Below are 21,951 nucleotides of genomic sequence, written 5' to 3'. Positions count from 1 at the left end.
ACTGATTGTCTTCTTGAGATAAACATGGAAGGAGTGGAAGTCCTCTGTTCTTCTCCTGAAGAGACGCTGGGAGCCATACGCCTATGAACTGGGCAGAAGACAGTGAACCACCTGCCACTTAGAAGGGTCTAGTTGAGCATCTAGTCCCGATTAGTGTTGTCCTTTCAAAGGTGAGGGGCCACAATCTCACAGAGATTTCCCACAAACCCTGAACTCTAAAGGCCCTCTTTTACTTAGGAAATCAGATTAAAGAATTATATTAATTAGGATATAAGTAAAGCTGCTGGAATAAAGAGACCCAAAAATACAGTAGCATAAACGAGATAGAGGTTTATTTTCTCTCACAGAATAACCTAGAGGCAGGTGTTCCTGAGGACTGGTGGGCCACTGATTTTCCCTATGAGGCGTCCATCTCTAGTCTAAGGTGGCTACTGTTGTTGTTGTCATCCACCATCCAGCAAAAAGGAAGAGAAGGGCAAAGGAGCACACATGCATTTCTTCTTTTAGAGGTATTAGAAGAATACACATCACTTTGGACTACATCCCAATAGCAAGAACATAGCCGCACAAAGCTGGGAGTGCCTATGAAATGTAGGGTCTAACTAAGCAGCCAAAGAACCTCACTAAAATTTAGGAGTTCTAGTACTGCAGAAGAGGAGGTGTAATATTGGCGTATAAAAGTCTCCAGCATAGCACTGGTTTTCATCTAGGAATGGGGCTTTTGGTTGTCACCCTCAGGGGCAAGTTGTCACACTGACTTCAGGGGTGGAGAAATAGTAAGTAGCTAAACAAGTACTTAGAGGCAGATATAGAGATTCTAAATGTCCTGCAATGAGTGGGTATGTTCTGAACAAAATAAATTGCCCTACTTCTAGGTAGGACAGTAGTGCACTCATCAAGAAAGAGTGGACTGTGGCAACTAATCCAAAATCTTAATCCTATTCTTGATTTCTATCTTTATTCCCAATAGACCATCTTAATAATAGCACAGTTCAACCATAAAATTCTCCACCCTTTCCTTATTTCAATCGCAGGTCCACATTCTTCCAGGTTGGTTAGGTAGCTGACTCATCCAGGAAACTTCAAAGAAGATTGCTTTCTGTTGTATCCCCTTCACCAATCATGATAACCAATCAAAGGTTGGAGTGCGAATAATGGCCCCTTGGCTAAACCAAGAGAAGATCCTCTATGATCTGTCAGAATTAAGGGAAACTGTCCTCCTAAAGGCTTTCAGAGACCCATTAAAAGACACTTGGCTCCTTCTTACATCAATAAGTAAGGCAGCCCCAATTGGCTTCCTCTCCCTGTTAATGCCATTGGCATCACCGACTAGCCTGAGTTTCACATAAACTTTTCAGATGAGGGCATCATGCTTAGCAAGGGCCACTCATAGGTGGTTCCTAAACCAAAGGATGGTGAAGCAGAGGATTCCAGATAAAGATCTTCCCATTGTGAGCCACCAAAGCTTTTGCTTTCTGTTTGAGATGCTCTTTGAAGAAAAGTTATTTTCACAGTATTTAACCTTATCCAACTTCTGTGGCTCATAGTTTAGAAGGTGTATTTCCACACCATTCTGGCCACTTGGTACCAAGCCATGTGTACTATCTCTCCCCACCAGTCTAAGCTACATTTTCACATTGACCTTGAGAGCTTAAAAGTCTTCTCTTATTCAAAATATAGGGCAAGTAAAAATCTTTACTCTCATAAAAAATGAAAAGCCCTTTCATTATCTATTTACTAATCACTGAAAGACTTACCCACAAAAACAGATACTAACCAGGAAGAGTCTTGAGGCCTTAATCCTTTGATTTTATAAAAATTTTATAAAATCTCTTGCTAAAACCTCACCTTTCCCACTTTCTACTTTGTACCCTCTTCCAAGTTCTTGCTACTTGAAGGAGCTAAATTAAAAGCCACTAAAAATGTAAACCTTCTTTCAGGCTAACATCTCTCCCCTTTCATACCCCAACTCATCAGTATGGTTCTTGATTTCTTCAACTCACCTCTAAAAGTCTTCTCAGAGAAGTGGGCATTGAATTCAGAAACCATAATACCACCTGAACAGATTTCAAAATCTAGTGAGATCATCGTGAAAGTCCGCATGGCTTGCATAAGTAATGTTGTATTTGTTGACTGCACAATTAGAGGGAGAAAGGTCAAAGCTAGGATCTCAATGCTTACTCAGCTTTCACTCTACTGCTCCTGATGAATCAGGCTATCCTAGAGCCCAGGCTGCTTCCTGGGGTGTAGGAGCTGCTAGTTAGGTTAAACTTTTTCAGTTGTGGACACAGGATCAGACTATCCTGGTTGCTCATTCCTTACTAGTTTTATATTTTTGTAGAGGCTTATCTGCTGAAAAGACAGTAGGAGCCCCCTTTCAGCTATTGGCCAATGTCTTAGTTTGCTAGAGTTCCTGTAACTAATACCACAGATGACTTGACTTAAGCAACAGGGATTTACTGTATCAGTTCTGGAGGCTAGTAATCCAAAATCAAGGTGTCAGCAGGGTCATGCTTCCTCTGAAGTCTGTAGGGTATTAGTGGTGGCTTGCCTGCAGTCCATGATGTAACTCAATCTCTACTTCCATCACGTGACCACCTTTCCCTCTCTCTCTCTGTGTCTGTCTCTGTCTCTGCATCAGTTGTCTGTCCAAATTTCCTGTTTATAAGGATACTGATCACGTCTAATTTTGGCTCACCCTGATCCAGTTTGACCTCATCTTAAATAGTATCTTTAGAGACCCTATTTATTAAATAAATTCACATTCACAGGACTGGGGTTATAACTTTAAAATGTCTTTTATTGTGGAGATCATAATTCAATTCATTAACAGCCAACCAGTCATGGCCATGCTGTTTTACCAACCTTAGCACTTCCCAGCATAGCTGCAGCCATATAAAGCATTATTTTTGATTACCTGATAGAAGTAGATCTCTTATTAGTATACCCACTCAACTTTCCTTTATTAAAAGTGCTGTGAAGGGGGTGGGCCACAATAGCTCAGTGGCAGAGTTCTTGCCTTCATGCTAGAGACCCAGGTTCAATTCCTGGTGCCTGCCCATGCAAAAAAAAAGATGCTGTGAAGGGGGTGCAAGGGTAGTTCAATGGTAGAATTATTGCTTGTCATTCAGGAGACCTGAGTTTGATTCCCAGCCCATGGACTTCCCCCACCCCCCCCCAAAAAAACAAACAAAAATTCAACAAATGGTGCTGCATTAATGGGATACTCACATGGAAATAGAATGAAATGCAATCCCACCATGCAGCATACAAAAGAAAAAAAAAGTACTGTGAAATTCATGTGACTCTAAACGTTACCTCCACTGTGCAGATGCATGATTGCACTCAGTTTCTAGCTTTCCTATTTGATCTTATTGTATCAGTCACCATTCTATGCACTGTCTCCAAGTGGGTATGGCTGTTCCAATTTTAGAGATGAGGAAACAGCAAAAAGGCTCTGTGTCATGTAACTTGCACCAGCCATGTGACTGCTGGGTGGTATAGCAGAAAGAAAGTATTTTTTAAGAAGCCAAGGCAGGTTTCCTGATTGTTCTTTCTATTTTTCTTTACAGCAGTGGTGCTCAATTCTGGCTATAATTAGAATCACTTGGGGTATTTTAAAATGGTAGTGTCCAGGCCCTATCCAGGATCAGTAAATAAAAATCTCTGAGGGTTAGAGCTTGAGTATTGGTATTATTAAAAATTCACCTCATGAGATTCCAATTAGAGCTTGGGCTGAGAGCTATAGTACTGTATCATATTAGGGTAGCCTCTCTCCCTTGCTCCCCTCCTCCTTTCAACAATTATTTATTTGGTAACTGCTGCATGAGCAAACTTATATTTTGGAATGGGGGACATGAACAGATAAGTGCACATGTGTTTCAGTAGCTATGACAGCAACACGCTCAGAGGACGGTGGGAACCCAAAGATAGTACATACTACCTAAGAGAGAGGCAGAGACTTAGGAGAGACTTTACAGAGGTAATGCTCTGACAAAAGTATCCTTTGGTTTCCTGCTTAAACCATCCTCCCTTAGTACTGTGAACATCAGTCAAAACTGTGATGTGCCCATTGTCTCAGGGTCCTCCTGAGAGCAGAGGCTTTGGAGGAAATCCTGAAGTATAAAAACTGAAATTCACCCACTTCATGAGCTTGAGGTGTGGCTCTGGCAACACCAGAACCATCCACAGCTGTGTTGGATTCAGGAGGGCCAAGGCAGTCACTTAGCATCCTATTAAAAAGGCGGTTTCTTCAAAGATGCTTTGTTCCCTAAGCACTGCTAGTAGTCCCTTCCTTCTACATCTCTTACCTGACCTAAACTGAGCTTTCTCTGATGTGTTAGCGCTCCAGAGGAATTGGGAAAACTGACAAGGTTAATGCAGGTCTCCCTGATACTGCCAGATACATTGTTTAGCCAGCAGGTAGGTGATGAGAAACACCTTCAATGGAATTAAAACCTGTCAAGGTATTTCGACAGCAACTACCTGCTGTGATAGTCATTAGGGACAATATGTTATTAGAAACACCACCTTGCTGGTGACAGAGTAGCTGAAGTCTTCTAATACCCAATTAGCAAAGGCTTAACAATTTTAAGAATGGCACAATAGAATCTCTTAGATGTAGATTATAGTGGGCGAACTAAAATGACTCACCAAATATGTTTTGAACCCCTTTTGTGTGCCAGGTACTATTCTAGGCACCATCAGAAGAAACAACAAAAATCTTTGGCCCTGGAGTCTTAATCTAGATGCAGGTTGTTACCCTCAGGTGCTTAATTGTAGGTATCATTTAAATGATAATCCTAAATTCCATCAAAATCAATATTTCAACAAGAAAAAGTTTCTAGCCAATAAAGTATTCTGAAAGAAATAATTGAAATATATTGTAGTGGTGATATTTCATTGGTAGGCCCAGTGACTTTATGACTGGGCCTACTTTTTTATGACTCCTACTTTTCTGTGTTTCACACATTTCTTTAAAAGGCATGTATTATTTTTTTTTTTTATTAATTAAAAAAAGAATTAACAAAACAATTAGAAATCATTTCAATCTACATGTACAATCAGTAATTCTTAATAACATCACATAGTTGCATATTCATCATTTCTTAGTACATTTGCATCGATTTAGAAAAAGAAATAAAAAGACAACAGAATAAGAATTAAAACAATAATAGAAAGAAAAAAAAAACAAAAAAAACAAAAACAAAAAACCTATACCTCACATGCAGCTTCATTCAGTGTTTTAACATAATTGCATTACAATTGGGTAGTATTGTGCTGTCCATTTCTGAGTTTTTATATCCAGTCCCATTGTACAGTCTGTATCCCTTCATCTCCAATTATCCCTTCTCTTTTTTTTTTTTTTTTCTAATTAACGGAAAAAAAGAAATTAACCCAACATTTAGAGATCATACCATTCTACACATGCAATCATTAATTCTTAACATCATCACATAGCTGCATGATCATCATTTCTTAGTACATTTGCATTGGTTTAGAAGAACTAACAACATAACCGAAAAAGATATAGAATGTTAATATAGAGAAAAAAATAAAAGTAATAATAGTAAAATCAAAACAAAACAACACAAAACAAAACAAAACCTATAGCTCAGATGCAGCTTCATTCAGTGTTTTAACATGATTACTTTACAATTAGGTATTATTGTGCTGTCCATTTTTGAGTTTTTGTATCTAGTCCTGTTGCACAGTCTGTATCCCTTCAGCTTCAATTACCCATTGTCTTACCCTGTTTCTAACTCCTGCTGAACTCTGTTACCAATGACATATTTCAAGTTTATTCTCGAATGTCCGTTCACATCAGTGGGACCATACAGTATTTGTCCTTTAGTTTTTGGCTAGACTCACTCAGCATAATGTTCTCTAGGTCCATCCATGTTATTACATGCTTCATAAGTTTATCTTGTCTTAAAGCTGCATAATATTCCATCGTATGTATATACCACAGTTTGTTTAGCCACTCTTCTGTTGATGGAGATTTTGGCTGTTTCCATCTCTTTGCAATTGTAAATAATGCTGCTATAAACATTGGTGTGCAAATGTCCATTTGTGTCTTTGCCCTTAAGTCCTTTGAGTAGATACCTAGCAATGGTATTGCTGGGTCGTATGGCAATTCTATATTCAGCTTTTTGAGGAACCGCCAAACTGCCTTCCACAGTGGTTGCACCCTTTGACATTCCCACCAACAGTGGATAAGTGTGCCTCTTTCTCCGCATCCTCTCCAGCACTTGTCATTTTCTGTTTTGTTGATAATGGCCATTCTGGTGGGTGTGAGATGATATCTCATTGTGGTTTTGATTTGCATTTCTCTAATGGCCAGGGACATTGAGCATCTCTTCATGTGCCTCTTGGCCATCCGTATTTCCTCTTCTGAGAGGTGTCTGTTCAAGTCTTTTTCCCATTTTGTAATTGGGTTGGCTGTCTTTTTGTTGTTGAGATGAACAATCTCTTTATAAATTCTGGATACTAGACCTTTATCTGATATATCATTTCCAAATATTGTCTCCCATTGTGAAGGCTGTCTTTCTACTTTCTTGATGAAGTTCTTTGATGCACAAAAGTGTTTAATTTTGAGGAGTTCCCATTTATTTATTTCCTTCTTCAGTGCTCTTGCTTTAGGTTTAAGGTCCATAAAACCGCCTCCAGTTGTAAGATCCATAAGATATCTCCCTACATTTTCCTCTAACTGTTTTATGGTCTTAGACCTAATGTTTAGATCTTTGATCCATTTTGAGTTAACTTTTGTATAGGGTGTGAGAGATGGGTCTTCTTTCATTCTTTTGCATATGGATATCCAGTTCTCTAGGCACCATTTATTGAAGAGACTGCTCTGTCCCAGGTGAGTTGGCTTGACTGCCTTATCAAAGATCAAATGTCCATAGATGAGAAGGTCTATATCTGAGCACTCTATTCGATTCCATTGGTCGATATATCTATCTTTATGCCAATACCATGCTGTTTTGACCACTGTGGCTTCATAATATGCCTTAAAGTCAGGCAGCGCGAGACCTCCAGCTTCGTTTTTTTTCCTCAAGATGTTTTTAGCAATTCGGGGCACCCTGCCCTTCCAGATAAATTTGCTTATTGGTTTTTCTATTTCTGAAAAATAAGTTGTTGGGATTTTGATTGGTATTGCATTGAATCTGTAAATCAATTTAGGTAGGATTGACATCTTAACTATATTTAGTCTTCCAATCCATGAACACGGTATGCCCTTCCATCTATTTAGGTCTTCTGTGATTTCTTTTAGCAGTTTTTTGTAGTTTTCTTTATATAGGTTTTTTGTCTCTTTAGTTAAATTTATTCCTAGGTATTTTATTCTTTTAGTTGCAATTGTAAATGGGATTCGTTTCTTGATTTCCCCCTCAGCTTGTTCCTTACTAGTGTATAGAAATGCTACAGATTTTTGAATGTTGATCTTGTAACCTGCTACTTTGCTGTACTCATTTATTAGCTCTAGTAGTTTTGTTGTGGATTTTTCCGGGTTTTCGACGTATAGTATCATATCGTCTGCAAACAGTGATAGTTTTACTTCTTCCTTTCCAATTTTGATGCCTTGTATTTCTTTTTCTTGTCTAATTGCTCTGGCTAGAACCTCCAGCACAATGTTGAATAATAGTGGTGATAGTGGACATCCTTGTCTTGTTCCTGATCTTAGGGGGAAAGTTTTCAATTTTTCCCCATTGAGGATGATATTAGCTGTGGGTTTTTCATATATTCCCTCTATCATTTTAAGGAAGTTCCCTTGTATTCCTATCTTTTGAAGTGTTTTCAACAGGAAAGGATGTTGAATCTTGTCGAATGCCTTCTCTGCATCAATTGAGATGATCATGTGATTTTTCTGCTTTGATTTGTTGATATGGTGTATTACATTAATTGATTTTCTTATGTTGAACCATCCTTGCATACCTGGGATGAATCCTACTTGGTCATGATGTATAATTCTTTTAATGTGTTGTTGGATACGATTTGCTAGAATTTTATTGAGGATTTTTGCATCTGTATTCATTAGAGAGATTGGTCTGTAGTTTTCTTTTTTTGTAATATCTTTGCCTGGTTTTGGTATGAGGGTGATGTTGGCTTCATAGAATGAATTAGGTAGTTTTCCCTCCACTTCGATTTTTTTGAAGAGTTTGAAGAGAATTGGTACTAATTCTTTCTGGAACGTTTGGTAGAATTCACATGTGAAGCCATCTGGTCCTGGACTTTTCTTTTTAGGAAGCTTTTGAATGACTAATTCAATTTCTTTACTTGTGATTGGTTTGTTGAGGTCATCTATGTCTTCTTGAGTCAAAGTTGGTTGTTCATGTCTTTCCAGGAACCCGTCCATTTCCTCTAAATTGTTGTATTTATTAGCGTAAAGTTGTTCATAGTATCCTGTTATTACCTCCTTTATTTCTGTGAGGTCAGTAGTTATGTCTCCTCTTCCATTTCTGATCTTATTTATTTGCATCCTCTCTCTTCTTCTTTTTGTCAATCTTGCTAAGGGCCCATCAATCTTATTGATTTTCTCATAGAACCAACTTCTGGCCTTATTGATTTTCTCTATTGTTTTCATGTTTTCAATTTCATTTATTTGTGCTCTAATCTTTGTTATTTCTTTCCTTTTGCTTGCTTTGGGGTTAGCTTGCTGTTCTTTCTCCAGTTCTTCCAAATGGATAGTTAATTCCTGAATTTTTGCCTTTTCTTCTTTTCTGATATAGGCATTTAGAGCAATAAATTTCCCTCTTAGCACTGCCTTTGCTGCGTCCCATAAGTTTTGATATGTTGTGTTTTCATTTTCATTCGCCTCGAGGTATTTGCTAATTTCTCTTGCAATTTCTTCTTTGACCCAGTCGTTGTTTAGGAGTGTGTTGTTGAGCCTCCACGTATTTGTGAATTTTCTGGCACTCTGCCTATTATTGATTTCCAACATCATTCCTTTATGGTCTGAGAAAGTGTTGTGTAAGATTTCAATCTTTTTAAATTTGTTGAGACTTGCTTTGTGACCCAGCATATGGTCTATCTTTGAGAATGATCCATGAGCACTTGAGAAAAAGGTGTATCCTGCTGTTGTGGGATGTAATGTCCTATAAATGTCTATTAAGTCTAGTTCATTTATAGTAATATTCAGATTCTCTATTTCTTTGTTGATCCTCTGTCTAGATGTTCTGTCCCTTGATGAGAGTGGTGAGTTGAAGTCTCCAACTATTATGGTATATGAGTCTATTTCTCTTTTCAGTGTTTGCAGTATATTCCTCACGTATTTTGGGGCATTCTGATTCGGTGCGTAAATATTTATGATTGTTATGTCTTCTTGTTTAATTGTTCCTTTTATTAGTATATAGTGTCCTTCTTTGTCTCTTTTAACTGTTTTACATTTGAAGTCTAATTTGTTGGATATTAGTATAGCCACTCCTGCTCTTTTCTGGTTGTTATTTGCATGAAATATCTTTTCCCAACCTTTCACTTTCAACCTATGTTTATCTTTGGGTCTAAGATGTGTTTCCTGTAGACAGCATATAGAAGGATCCTGTTTTTTTAATCCATTCTGCCAATCTATGTCTTTTGATTGGGGAATTCAGTCCATTGACATTTAGTGTTATTACTGTTTGGATAATATTTTCCTCTAACATTTTGCCTTTTGTATTATATGTATCATATCTGATTTTCCTTCTTTCTACACTCTTTTCCATATCTCTCTCTTCTGTCTTTTTGTATCTGACTCTAGTGCTCCCTTTAGTATTTCTTGCAGAGCTGGTCTCTTGGTCACAAATTCTTTCAGTGACTTTTTGTCTGAGAATGTTTAATTTCTCCCTCATTTTTGAAGGATAATTTTGCTGGATATAGGAGTCTTGGTTGGCAGTTTTTCTCTTTTAGTATTTTAAATATATCATCCCACTGTCTTCTAGCTTCCATGGTTTCTGCTGAGAAATCTACACAAAGTCTTATTGGGTTTCCCTTGTATGTAATGGATTGTTTTTCTCTTGCTGCTTTCAAGATCTTCTCTTTCTCTTTGACCTCTGACATTCTAACTAGTAAGTGTCTTGGAGAACGCCTATTTGGGTCTAATCTCTTTGGGGTGCGCTGCACTTCTTGGATCTGTAATTTTAGGTCTTTCATAAGAGTTGGGAAATTTTCAGTGAAAATTTCTTCCATAAGTTTTTCTCCTCCTTTTCCCTTCTCTTCTCCTTCTGGGACACCCACAACACGTATATTTGTGCGGTTCATATTGTCCTTGAGTTCCCTGATACCCTGTTCAAATTTTTCCATTCTTTTCCCGATAGTTTCTGTTTCTTTTTGGGATTCAGATGTTCCATCCTCCAAATCACTAATTCTATCTTCTGTCTCTTTAAATCTATCATTGTAGCTATCCATTACTTTTTCTATGTTTGCTACTTTATCCTTCACTTCCATAAGTTCTGCGATTTGTTTTTTCAGTTTTTCTATTTCTTCTTTATGTTCAGCCCATGTCCTCTTCATGTCCTCCCTCAATTTATCGATTTCATTTTTGAAGAGGTTTTCCATTTCTGTTCGTATATTCAGCATTAGTTGTCTCAGCTCTTGTGTCTCATTTGAGCTATTGGTTTGTTCCTTTGACTGGGCCATATTCTCAATCTTTTGAGCGTGGACAGTTATCTTCTGCTGCTGGCGTCTGGGCATTTATTCAGATTTCTCTTGGTGTTGGACCCAGCAAGGTTGTAATATTTTTCTGTGAAATCTCTGGGTTCTGTTTTTCTTATCCTGCCCAGTAGGTGGCGCTCGTGGCACACGTTTGTCTGCGGGTCCCACCAGTAAAAGGTGCTGTGGGACCTTAAACTTTGGAAAACTCTCGCCGTCCTGGGGGTTCGCTAGCCGAAGTGGCTTGAGCCGGCCCTCGGTCCGAACGCAGGGAGGGTTGCTGGTCGCCGCAACCAGGGGAAGAGCCCGTCCGAATTTCCTAGTCGGCCCTGGGCAACAAGCGTGGCGGGAGGGCGCCAGCAGCAGCGGCCCGCCCGAGAGAGTGCACGTTCCCCGGGAGTCACGGGTTTGTAAGGGGCCTCCCCCACCCGTCACCGTTCTCCGCGGGCTGGGGATTTCCGATCCAATTCTCTCAGTTGGTCCAGGGGCTGCGCGTGGTGTGGGCGCCAGTCGCCTTGGTTTCAGGGGACCGCCTCTCCAATTCTCCCAGCCGGCCCGGGAAGGGGGAAGGGAGTAACTCCGGCCGCTTCCCGCCCCGCCCGGTAAGGCCCGCGCGCCTCGGCGATCTCACCCGAGCTGCTTCTCTCAGCCAGCCAGCCGTTCCAGGATGGGGTACGCTGTCTTTTTTATCTCTGTTGTGGCTTTGGGCGCTTTCTGTATCGTTTCTACTCCCCTAGTAGGTGTCCTGGAGAAGAAACTAAGATCCGCGCGTCTTACTAAGCCGCCATCTTCCAGGAAGTCCGGCATGTATTATTTTTATATTAAAAAACATTAAAGGATGAACATGAAATCCAAGGGCCTCCTTGTCTAGCTTGATGAGACTAGATGTGTTTTACAAAAAACATGAGAAAGTCCAGCAGGCATAAATTTTGGAGTTGGACAACCTTGGTTTGAATCCCAGCACTGCCAAATATGCTCTGTATGACCTTGGTTATATCACATAAACTTTCTAATTTAAATACAGTGTCATAATCTATTAAAATGGGAGACCCCATACCAACCTTCACCTCCAAGAGTTGTTAAAGACAAAATTCAAGCCTGGAACAGTGGTTCCAGCTCAACCTTTGCTGGATTGAACTGGGAAAGATGCACTAAGATGAGCCCAGAAGCTCTCAGGCACTGCTGGTATGAATGTTCTATCACTTTGGAAAACAATTTTACAGTTTCCTAAAAAGTTGAGTATATACTTAAACTATGTCCAGCCATCCCACTCCTAGCAATTTACCCCCCAAAAATGAAAATCTGTGTCCATACAAAGCCTTGTGCACAAATGTTCGTAACAACATGATTGGTAGTAGTAAAAAACTAGAAATGCCAGCTGATTAATAATGGCAGAAAGCAGTTCACCGAAGTTGCTTAGGGGCAGGAAGGATGGAGAAATGAAGGACGGAGGAATTGCAAAGTGTTGGTTGGAAATTTTGGGGTGATGGATATATTTGCTATTTTGATTGAGGTAATGGTTTCATGGATGGGTCAAACTTATGAAGCTGCACAGTTTAAATATGTCAGTTTTACGTTTTAAAATGTTACTTTAAAAAAAAAAAAAGATCAATCTCAGAACTTCCTTCCCAAGAGGAAGGAGAAAATCTATCACCTTTCTTAATCAGTCTGACACTCATAAATAGAACAGTGAATTAGGTGACTAGTTGATTGTGAGAATCTAAATAAGTATTTCCCTGTGAGTTGTAAGGATGGTTGCTCAGCAGAGAAAAGAGATTAAATTTCTCAGTGCAGTCAGTCTGAGGTTATTAAATTTTTAAAGAATGGTATGGATTTCTGTCCAGAGCCACAAGACAAAGCTATAAGACAGGGGACTACATTTCTTGCCTGTCAAGAGCTGATGTAGCAAGCCCAGAAATATAAAATGCCTCATCAAAAAAATTAATGCCCCAATATTCAGGAGGCTATTGTATCTGGGTGACAAATTTCAGATGACAAAGAGACATGCACATGTAAACCATGCAGGCAGATTTTTTTTTAAGATAAAGCAATGATATTGATGATACACCAGTCAAAGTAGAATCTCTTTGCTTTTCATAGAAAACTTTAACTGATTTTTCCAGGGTTAACAGTGACAAATAAAAATTCCAGGAAGCAGCAAATGAATTTCGGGGCCAAACTAATGGACTACATTAAATGACTCGATTGAATGATAACACCCAGATCAGAAAGAGAGAATGTGTGTTCAGAGACTAAAAGATGTGATTTTGTTTTAGTCTTGGCAGGTGTTGGAAGATGAACTACAGAAGCCCTAAGATAGGAGCAAGAAGGAGGGACTGTTTTTGTTAGGCATTTAAAAACATTTAAAAAGATGTTGTTGATTTGTTGGATGCCCTAGCATTCTTTAAAATCATTTTAGAATTTCCTTTTAATTTTAAAATGACTCAAAAAAAAATAGCGTATTTTCTCTGCATCACGTTATAGAATAACGCTCCTTTTCTAGGCCATTTTAGATTTGATATCAAATGATTGCCAAAGACCCAACGTCAGGCAGTAAGTTTTGTCACTACCTGACTGGCTAACATGGTATTTGAAAAGCTAGACTCATGGACCTGAGAGATAAAAGGGACCTTGAGTAATATCCAGTGAAATTATGGAGGCCGGGATGGCTCACCAATCACAGAACCAAGGTATGCATAGTCAAACCCTCTAACTTCAGGGTCCAAAAGCTAAACCATTATACAGTACTGAAAATTAGGAGAGGTTCTCAGAAAGGACTGTGAGGCTATAGGGAAACAAAACTTAAGAGAGAGAAATTTGGAGAATAAGGCGCTGGCTCAACCTTCCTGAAATTTGACCTGTGCACAAAATCCCCAAGAGAAAGAGTAACATATATCGGACAATGGTTATTAGACTGGCACATCGTAGACGCCTAGAAAGTTAAGTTAACATGCTCCCCCAAAACGCAGACTGTTGTAAAAAAACAAATCACAAACGGCTCTTAACACAGGTTTTAAACGGCAGAACATCAATCCTAAAAAAAAAAATGCAAAGGAATTTTCTTTGGTGAGAGTGTGACATTTTCCTAGCCTTAGAAGTATGGCTAGTATTTTGACATCCCTTTTCTTTGCTTCTCTCTCCCCCTTTTACTAGGTATCCAGATTAACTCCTTTACCCAAGCTGACCTGAATTCTCGGAACATTCAGTATATCCATTCCAGTGAGACTGAGCAGTATTCAGATGCCTTCAGCTTTACACTGTCTGATGGAGTCAGCGAGGTAGGGATCAATGTGATTCCCTCTTTGAATGGGTGTTGATTCCTCCCAGCCTTCTCTGAACAGAATGAGTAGAAGGATACAAGAGCTCTGTTTCCTCAGCTCTTAGCTAAGGATAAGGGACAACCTCTGACAGTCCCTGGGGTTCTTGCCCAAGAATGCTTCCTTTTGGGTTCCTGGTCAATCAGTCATGCTGAGAATGGTGTGAAAGGAATAGTAAAGAGCACCTTCTTCTACTTGTGCGGGTGCTGGTGCAAGCGGTCCTACCCGATACTTCTCTGCTGTCCTAGGTGACTCAGACTTTCCACATCACTATTCATCCTGTGGATGACTCACTGCCTGTTGTTCAGAACCTGGGCATGCGGGTGCAGGAGGGCGTGAGGAAAACCATCACAGAGTTTGAGCTCAAGGCAGTGGACATGGACACAGAGGTATGAGCACACCCCTGGGTTCTCTGGTTGGATAAGAAGTGGTGTGGTGGCATCTGTTGCTTTGTGATTGTGTATCCTGAAGGTAAGAAGAGGGGTGAGGTTGGTGCAAGTGTCCTTGAAGGATCAAAAATCAGAAGATTACCATGGCCTGAGAAAAGAGAAATGAATGCATTTGAGATCAAACCATTTTAAACTGTTTTTCAACCCTAAAAATACCCTCTCCCCTGTTTACATGTAAAAAGTCTTTAGCCGGCTGAATTTTTGTCATGATTCATTGTAAAAAGGTAAATGGCTCTTTACACAGTGTTTTCATTACTACTAATCTGAATAAGGATATTCTGCACCTCCTTCATTCAGGGTTTTCTGGGGGACAATTAATTGTGACAATTTGAGCATACTCACAGAATTTGTTTTTAAGCAGTAAAACAGGACATGTGGAGATGAAGCTTGCTAAAGCTGCTGGAATACAATTTACCAGAAATAGAATGGCTTTTAAAAAGGGAATTTATTAGGTTTCATAAAATGTCCAAGCTAAGGCATTCAGAGAAAGATGCCTTGACTTAAGAAAGGCCCATGTCTGTCACATGAGAAGGCACATGGCTGGTGTCTGCTGGTCCTTGTTCCCAGTTCCATTGCTTCCAGCTTCTGCTGCCAGTGATTGCCTCTGTAAGTATATGTGAGCCTTCACTTAGTTCCTCAGGACAGAACTCTGGGTTCCCTAGTATCTCATGGGAAGGGACGTGGCGATGTCTGCTAGGCTCTGCATCTCCAAATGTCTGTGTCTAGGCGTCTGCTCTCTCTGTTGGTATCCAAGCATTTCCAAATGTCTGCATCTCTGTTAGCTCTGAAGCAGCTATTCTCCAAGCATTTGTATCTGAGCTTTCTCCAAAAATATTTTCCCTTTTAAAGGACTCTAGTAAACTAATCAAGACCCGTCTTGAATAGGTGAAATCACATCTCTTTTTAATCAAAGGCCACACCCACAATTGGGTGTGTCACATCTCCATGGAAGAAATCTAACCAAAAGGTCACACCCACAATTAGGTGGGTCATTCTCCATGGAAACAATCTAATTAAAGGTTTCTACCCTGAACAATAGGTCTGGCCCCACAAGATTGGATAGAAAAGGGCATGGCTTTTCTGGGATACATTACAGCATCAAATCAGCACAAAGCTCTCACATTCATGAAGCTTCCAGATTAAAGCATGTAACATTCTAACATAATTTATCACCCATAAAAGAGTACTACAGCACTTATTAATCAATTCTATGTGTACTTTTCCCTGTGCCAGCACACAGTCATTCATTTGTTTATTCATTCCTTCAACAAATATATATTATCTACTAGATGTTAGGCTCTTCTCCAGGTGCTGTAGACAAAGCTGTGAACAATGCAGATGAAGTTTCCAACCTTAGAAAGTTTGCAAGCTTTTGGGGGTGGGGGAGCAGAAAGCATATGAAACACTATCACTGATGGTGTTAAGCACTTTGAGGAAGAATAAAGCAGAGTAGGGAGATAGAGAGTGATAGGCATGCTATTTTATATCGAGCAACCAGAGCAGGCCTCTAAGGATGTGATATTGGAGCAAAAATATCATGAAGTAAGAGAACAAGCTATGTAAGTAACTGGGAGAGTCACTCTCCCAGAAGAGGAACCAGAAGTGCAAAGACCCTGTGGTCAAATATGTTTAGAGCCTTTGAATTGCAGCAGAGAAGCCAAGAGATTGGAACCCAGTGAACAAGCAAGAGAGGAAAAGAATGAAGCCACAAGGGAATCTTGGAGCCAGGTCAGGGAGGGCCTGATTGCCCCAGGCAAGCCCTTTGCATTTTATTCTAAGTTGGCCGAAAACCAGTGGAAATCCTTAAGCAGAGTTTTATGTCTCCTTTTCCCTTTACAGGTCATCTTACATGCAATGATTGAAATTCATTAATAGCTGCTCTTTTAATGCATGTGGAATTCTATATATGAGTTTTGGAAAAGTGGGGGAAAGCAGATGGGAAGGAAATGAATAGTTTACAAAGATCTAGTTCTTATCATCCTGGTAGAGGTTAAAAATTCAAGTTTTCCCCAATGACACTGCAAATGTTTTAGAGCCAAAGGCACCAGAATGCAAGCCCAATTGTAGCAACCAACATGGTTTCTCTCCTCAGCTTTCTTTTACCTCTAAAGAAAGCAAATGCAATCCTTATTTTGGTTTCTGTTACTCTTGACCAGCTGTTGACCATCACTCACTGAACTGGTATCTGTTGCAAACATCCTTTCCCCTCTTACCTTTCCCCTCTTTCCTTTTACCTCCTGGACAGGCCAAGTCTGTCACATTCACCATTGTGCAGCCCCCACGCCATGGCACCATCGAGCAAACCACCAGCAGGCAGCATTTCCACCACACCTCCACCTTCACCATGGAAGACATCTACCAGAACCGGGTGAGCTACAGCCATGATGGCAGCAACTCCCTCAAGGACCACTTCACTTTCACTGTTTCTGATGGGATCAACCTCTTCTTTATTATTGAGGAAGGAGGAAAAGAGGTAAGAGGCCAAGACGATGGAGAGGGAAGGGGTAACAATGCAGGCAGAATGTAAGATTTTATATAAGCTTAACATTGTTTGAGTTCTTGTTCTGTCACTCTTTAGTATGTTGACCTTGGGCAAATTACTTAACTTCTCTAAATCTCAGTTTTCCATCTGTGAAATGGGTACAGTAATAATTACCAGCTTCAGTTAGGTAACCCACATAAAGTGCTTAATACTGTTAGCAAATGGTGAGCACTAAATAAAAGGTGATTGTTGTTGCTGTTAATATCACTGCTATTTCTTCTTTCTTTTTCACCCACCCTTTACTCCATGATTTTTTTAAATCTGGTTTTCCAACATTTCATATGGCTCTAGATTGTATTTCTTTTTTATATATCCTCTCAGTCTAGCTAGAGTGTCTCAATCTCATGAGAAATAACTTAGGCCAGTGGTTAAGGGGTTGACTTTGTGTTCAAAAGACTCTGGTTTGAATCCTCGTTCTGTTTTACTGCCATGTGTCTTGGTAAAATATTTCCCCTTTCTGAACTTCAGCTTCCCTGTCTGTAAAATGGGGATGATGCCGAGGCTCCTAATGTACATAAAACCCAGAGCCAGACACAAGAAGCATTTGATAAACTGTCGGTAATCATCATTATTGTCCTCATAATAGGACCAGCTTGTGAAATAATAAACATGCTTTTCTCTTGAGGTCATTTGCCTCTCAAACTTTACTTTGTAAGAAAATTGCTCTGTTCCAACATCTATAAGTCCAGAACAAACTTTTAAGTTTCCCCTTTCCCTACTTCCCTTGCATACTCTGCCTTCTCCCACCCCCCACCCCCTTCCCATTATCACTTATTCTTTACTGAGGTCTTGTGTAGTACCATACACATCCCCTGAGAGCAACTCCAGCTCTGGTGAAAGGCGGGCCTTGGGCACCCCTTTATCTCTCATGTCTCACTGACTCAACAGAAGCAGTTTTGATGGGCAACTTGATCCCACTCTACTATACTTTTAGGATAACAAAGAGATGAGTTTCTCAATTCAGCAGAATTTCTTTACTACTTTGATGCTGAATCATTATTTTCCTGGAAGAAAAGTCCCCCTGTATCCTTTATAGACAAACAGGCTGTGAAGAGGTCATTCTTAGTTGACTGTATGTTCATGGGATGGATCCTGGGATTTCTCTGCCATTTTGGTACCTGTGCTGCATCACCATTTGGTAGGTCATTGGGTTTATTTTTTTCTCTCCTAAACTATAGTTGTTCCCCAGTTTAACTTTCATAAGAAAAGAAAGATTTCAGAATGTATCAGCAAGAAGGCTACATGTCTTATAAATATAAAGGTTACATCAGATCTTCAGAGGGACCATGTCATTTAAAACATGGAAATAATTTAGGAGGTGGGTTGTGGAAGACTGAAAGGCCAACATCTTGTTGCCCTGTGTGCCAGCTTGCTATATTCACTCAGAAACATTGAGATGCTGGATCAGACTCATTGTGCATGTGTTGTATGTATTTGTGTGTATCTCTGTAAGAACAAAATTATAAACTAAACTTTCTTTTTGCTATTCTCATAAAAGCTTTTATTTCACCTCTTGATTGTTTCTGCCCCTTCCTCCATTTTAATAGTTTTCCCTCAAAAAAACAAAATCTCTTTCCACAAAAATATCTTCTCATGTCTGGCAGAATCCCACCTGGAGACTTTGACATTAACATTTTAATGATGGCTTTTACCAGCCTCTCATGAAAATTTTAAGAAGCGTTATTGAAGGGAAAATATTCTGCTTATTGTTTCACCCTAGGGAAGTATTGAAGTCAACTAAACAAACCATGAGTGTATGAAAACCAACTTCCATAGCAGATGAAATTCCAGAAAGGGTGCCACTTGTTTTCCCATTACTAATTAGCATTCACCCATAAATCTCACGTCAAATGTGATAAAGGATGGAAACTGATTCAGTTTCCCATTCTTCATCTCTCAGATGTAGATATAGTTAAGAGGTTTCAGCCTTGTGGTCCCTCGACCCAACATATTTCAAGTGTCTGTGAAGGATGAGTTTTCTTCTCTGGCCTCCCCCCACAGATTATGACAGCAGCACCTCAGCGATTCCAAGTAGACATCCTCCCAGTTGATGATGGTACTCCAAGAACTGTTACCAACCTGGGACTCCAGTGGCTGGAGTATATGGATGGCAAGGTGAGGCCCTTCACATCTGCCGCCTTCACACTAACCAACTTGGACCACATACTTATTCATGACAGTGATGAATGGGTAGAATTCCAGCTCAACTCATGTTTATCCCTCCATAAATGATCTGATTTTTCCAAGATCTAGCTCCATGATATTGGTTAGGATTTTATAGTATTGATTAGGATTGTGTCCAGTTTAAGCTGTTCTCACAAAAAGACCCAAAAATAGTAGATCAAATAAGATTGAAATTAGCTGTTTTCTCACATATAGTCTGGAGGTAAGTGGGCAGTTCAAGAGTCTACCTGACCATTCAGAGATGCAGTTCCTTCCATCTTATTGTTCTGCCATCACTAGGCTGTGTTATTGACTACATGGCCAAAGTTCTTCAGCTATTCATCAATATTCTAGTCCATGGAAAGGGGAAAATAGAGGAAGCAGAGGGCAAGAAACTTCATTTTAAGCTAGTGATGCAAAAGTTGAGGACATCTTTTGTACTCACATTCTGTTGGCAGGAAGTTGGTCATATGGCCCTACCTTGCATGAGATGCCAGAAAATAGAGACTCTAGCTGGGCATTCATGTGTTCAGCTAAAATGTTGTTAAATAAAAGGGGAGATGGATTTGGGTAAATATATAGCCTCTGCCACAGATGAGAAGGAAAGAAAGAAGGGATTTTTGTAGATGAGTGTGCTCAGAGGAATTCTACTTGAGAAACTTCTGTCCCTTTCCCCTAATTCCCTAATTGGTCATTTTAAAGAATACGCCATATTTTTCACCTGGTAACATGTCAAGCATGGAATCTGTCATTGACCCAAACACATACACATTTCTTCAATTCAATTTAAGAACTGATTTCTTACTTTGGTTTGTTGTATTCCCTCTAGAATGTGGATTTTTATGTCTCCATAGAACTAATGAATTGGTTGTGTGTATAACTGTTGTATTGTAGTTTTCCACTGAATGAGTCTGGTTTTTTAAAATATATGAAACGAAAATTAATACACATTCCTCCTGTTGTTCTTTGATTCCCCCTCTTTATTCAGAATGATCACCTTCCCTTCTCAACACTCTCCAATTAGGTGTTCATGTCCCACTCCCATCCCACTGCAGAGACTCAAAGTTACCAGTGATCTCTGATTTGCCAAGTCCAACATTTAATTATCCATCCTTATCTTTCTAGATGGACTAACAATTAGTACTGTTGACTACCCCTTTCTTCTCTTGAACCTTTTGTCTTACTAAATGTTTGCTGAATGAATGAATAAGTGAATGGATTGAAAAGTTTAGCCAGTACCTTTGGGAAATATTGAGGTACTGTATATTTATCCCACTTGATTTCAAGCATTGTAACTGACTCCTGTAAGGTACAAAGTGGCCATCCTCCTTGTATCATTCTTTAAGGTTCCATCCTTCTTTCAAGGCCAAATTCAAATCCCTTCACCTCCAAAATCCTTCCTTCCCCAACTCCAGATGGAATTAATAATCTCTCCCATTATGATGCTTGCCAAATTGCCTTGCTCACGAGCCTTTCCCCACCACCCACCACCCCCTGAATAAATTGTGAGCACCACAGTGGCAGAGGCTGGGATGGTCCCTGTCCTTGTAGCCTCTCCAATCCTAACAGTGTTTCCCAGGCAATAGGCTCCACTTAGTATATCATTATTAAAGTGAATTACATCTGAGTCAGAGTATCCTGCTCCTGCTTTGTTTCCACCTTAGGAATGAATTTTAATGGATTCTATTCCAGGCAACCAATTTGATCACCAAGAAGGAACTGATGACCATGGACCCAGACACGGAGGACTCACAGCTCATCTATGAGATAACAGCAGGCCCCAAACACGGCTACGTGGAGAACAAGCTTCGGCCTGGCAAAGCTGCTGCTACTTTCACCCAGGGTGAGACTCGGGGGAAATGAGATTTGGGAGAAATCTATTCTAATGCCACTCCCCTACCACCTAGATCTTTCTCACAGCCACTTCCAGCTATTTACCCCAAGTAAATTATTTGCATACAAACAGTATCTAACCTTCTAATTTTTAAATTTTACTTCCCTTAATTTTTTCCTGTTAGTCTGAACTATGGTAAAGAAAAATACACGTTTACCATGCTTCCTCAGCTCTCAAATTGCTTTAGGTTTTGGCAAAGTATTCTGAAAAGAATCACATGATATTGCTTATTTTTCTTTTAGGGGAAAAGACTTTATGAAAAATTGTGCTCCTTTAATTTTTATTTTTTTGTTCTGTAAGAGTTTTGACTTTTTGAAAGTCTTCAACAAAGAAATTAAAAGGAACATGTATAGGTTTCTCAACAGAACTTTTTTCCTGCTTTAAATCATGCCAAATAAGCCTTTTGTATTTTCATTTTTTATAAGCTTTTCAGACCCTTCTGGACATCTTTTGAGGAACAGTCATTGCAAAACTGCTCTTAAAATTCATGTTCCAGGTGGGCCATGGTGGCTTAGAGACCTGGGTTCCATTCCCAGTGCCTGCCCATGCGAAAAAAAATATATATATATTTTCCATGTTTCCTTTTTCTCCTGTCCTCAATCTTGTATTCTCTACTAGCCCCTCATTGGTTGTGCCTAATATTGGGGCTGTTTTTACCTAACCTTGGCTTTTCTAATTAGTATATACTTTCCAAAGAGGTATTCTTAGAAGGAATTAGGGTGGGGTGTGTGCATATACATACAGGGACTTTGCACTGTCAATTCTTGGGTTTGCCATTAAACATTTATCAGACATCTACTGAAGTGCTTTTTTGCCAAGGCTCAGTTTCTCATTTTGCAACAGCACAAAATACTTATATTTAAAGACAGGTCTTTTGTTGCACAGAGCTATTGGATTTGCTTTTTCAACCTGGCAACAATATTTATTTTTAAGATAACTATACTTTTTATACTTGGGAAAAGA

At 39.6% G+C, this 21,951-nt stretch overlaps 1 protein-coding gene across 2 annotated transcripts in view; it reads left to right on the top strand.

Annotated features, from left to right (window-relative positions):
• FRAS1 (Fraser extracellular matrix complex subunit 1) overlaps window positions 1-21,951 on the top strand; it is a 500,829-nt gene that overhangs the window by 412,034 nt on the left and 66,844 nt on the right. For both annotated transcript variants that reach the window (XM_077143064.1, XM_077143062.1), the window contains 5 exons: window positions 13,777-13,901; window positions 14,189-14,329; window positions 16,635-16,862; window positions 18,933-19,046; window positions 20,787-20,937. In XM_077143064.1, the coding sequence (XP_076999179.1) occupies window positions 13,777-13,901; window positions 14,189-14,329; window positions 16,635-16,862; window positions 18,933-19,046; window positions 20,787-20,937 (759 nt within the window). The remainder of the gene's footprint in view (window positions 1-13,776; window positions 13,902-14,188; window positions 14,330-16,634; window positions 16,863-18,932; window positions 19,047-20,786; window positions 20,938-21,951) is intronic.

This window comes from Tamandua tetradactyla, chromosome 24 (assembly GCF_023851605.1).
Source record: "Tamandua tetradactyla isolate mTamTet1 chromosome 24, mTamTet1.pri, whole genome shotgun sequence".
Taxonomy (NCBI): domain Eukaryota; kingdom Metazoa; phylum Chordata; class Mammalia; order Pilosa; family Myrmecophagidae; genus Tamandua; species Tamandua tetradactyla.
Note: the sequence above shows the minus strand (reverse complement) of the source record. Positions and strands in the feature narration are given on the sequence as shown.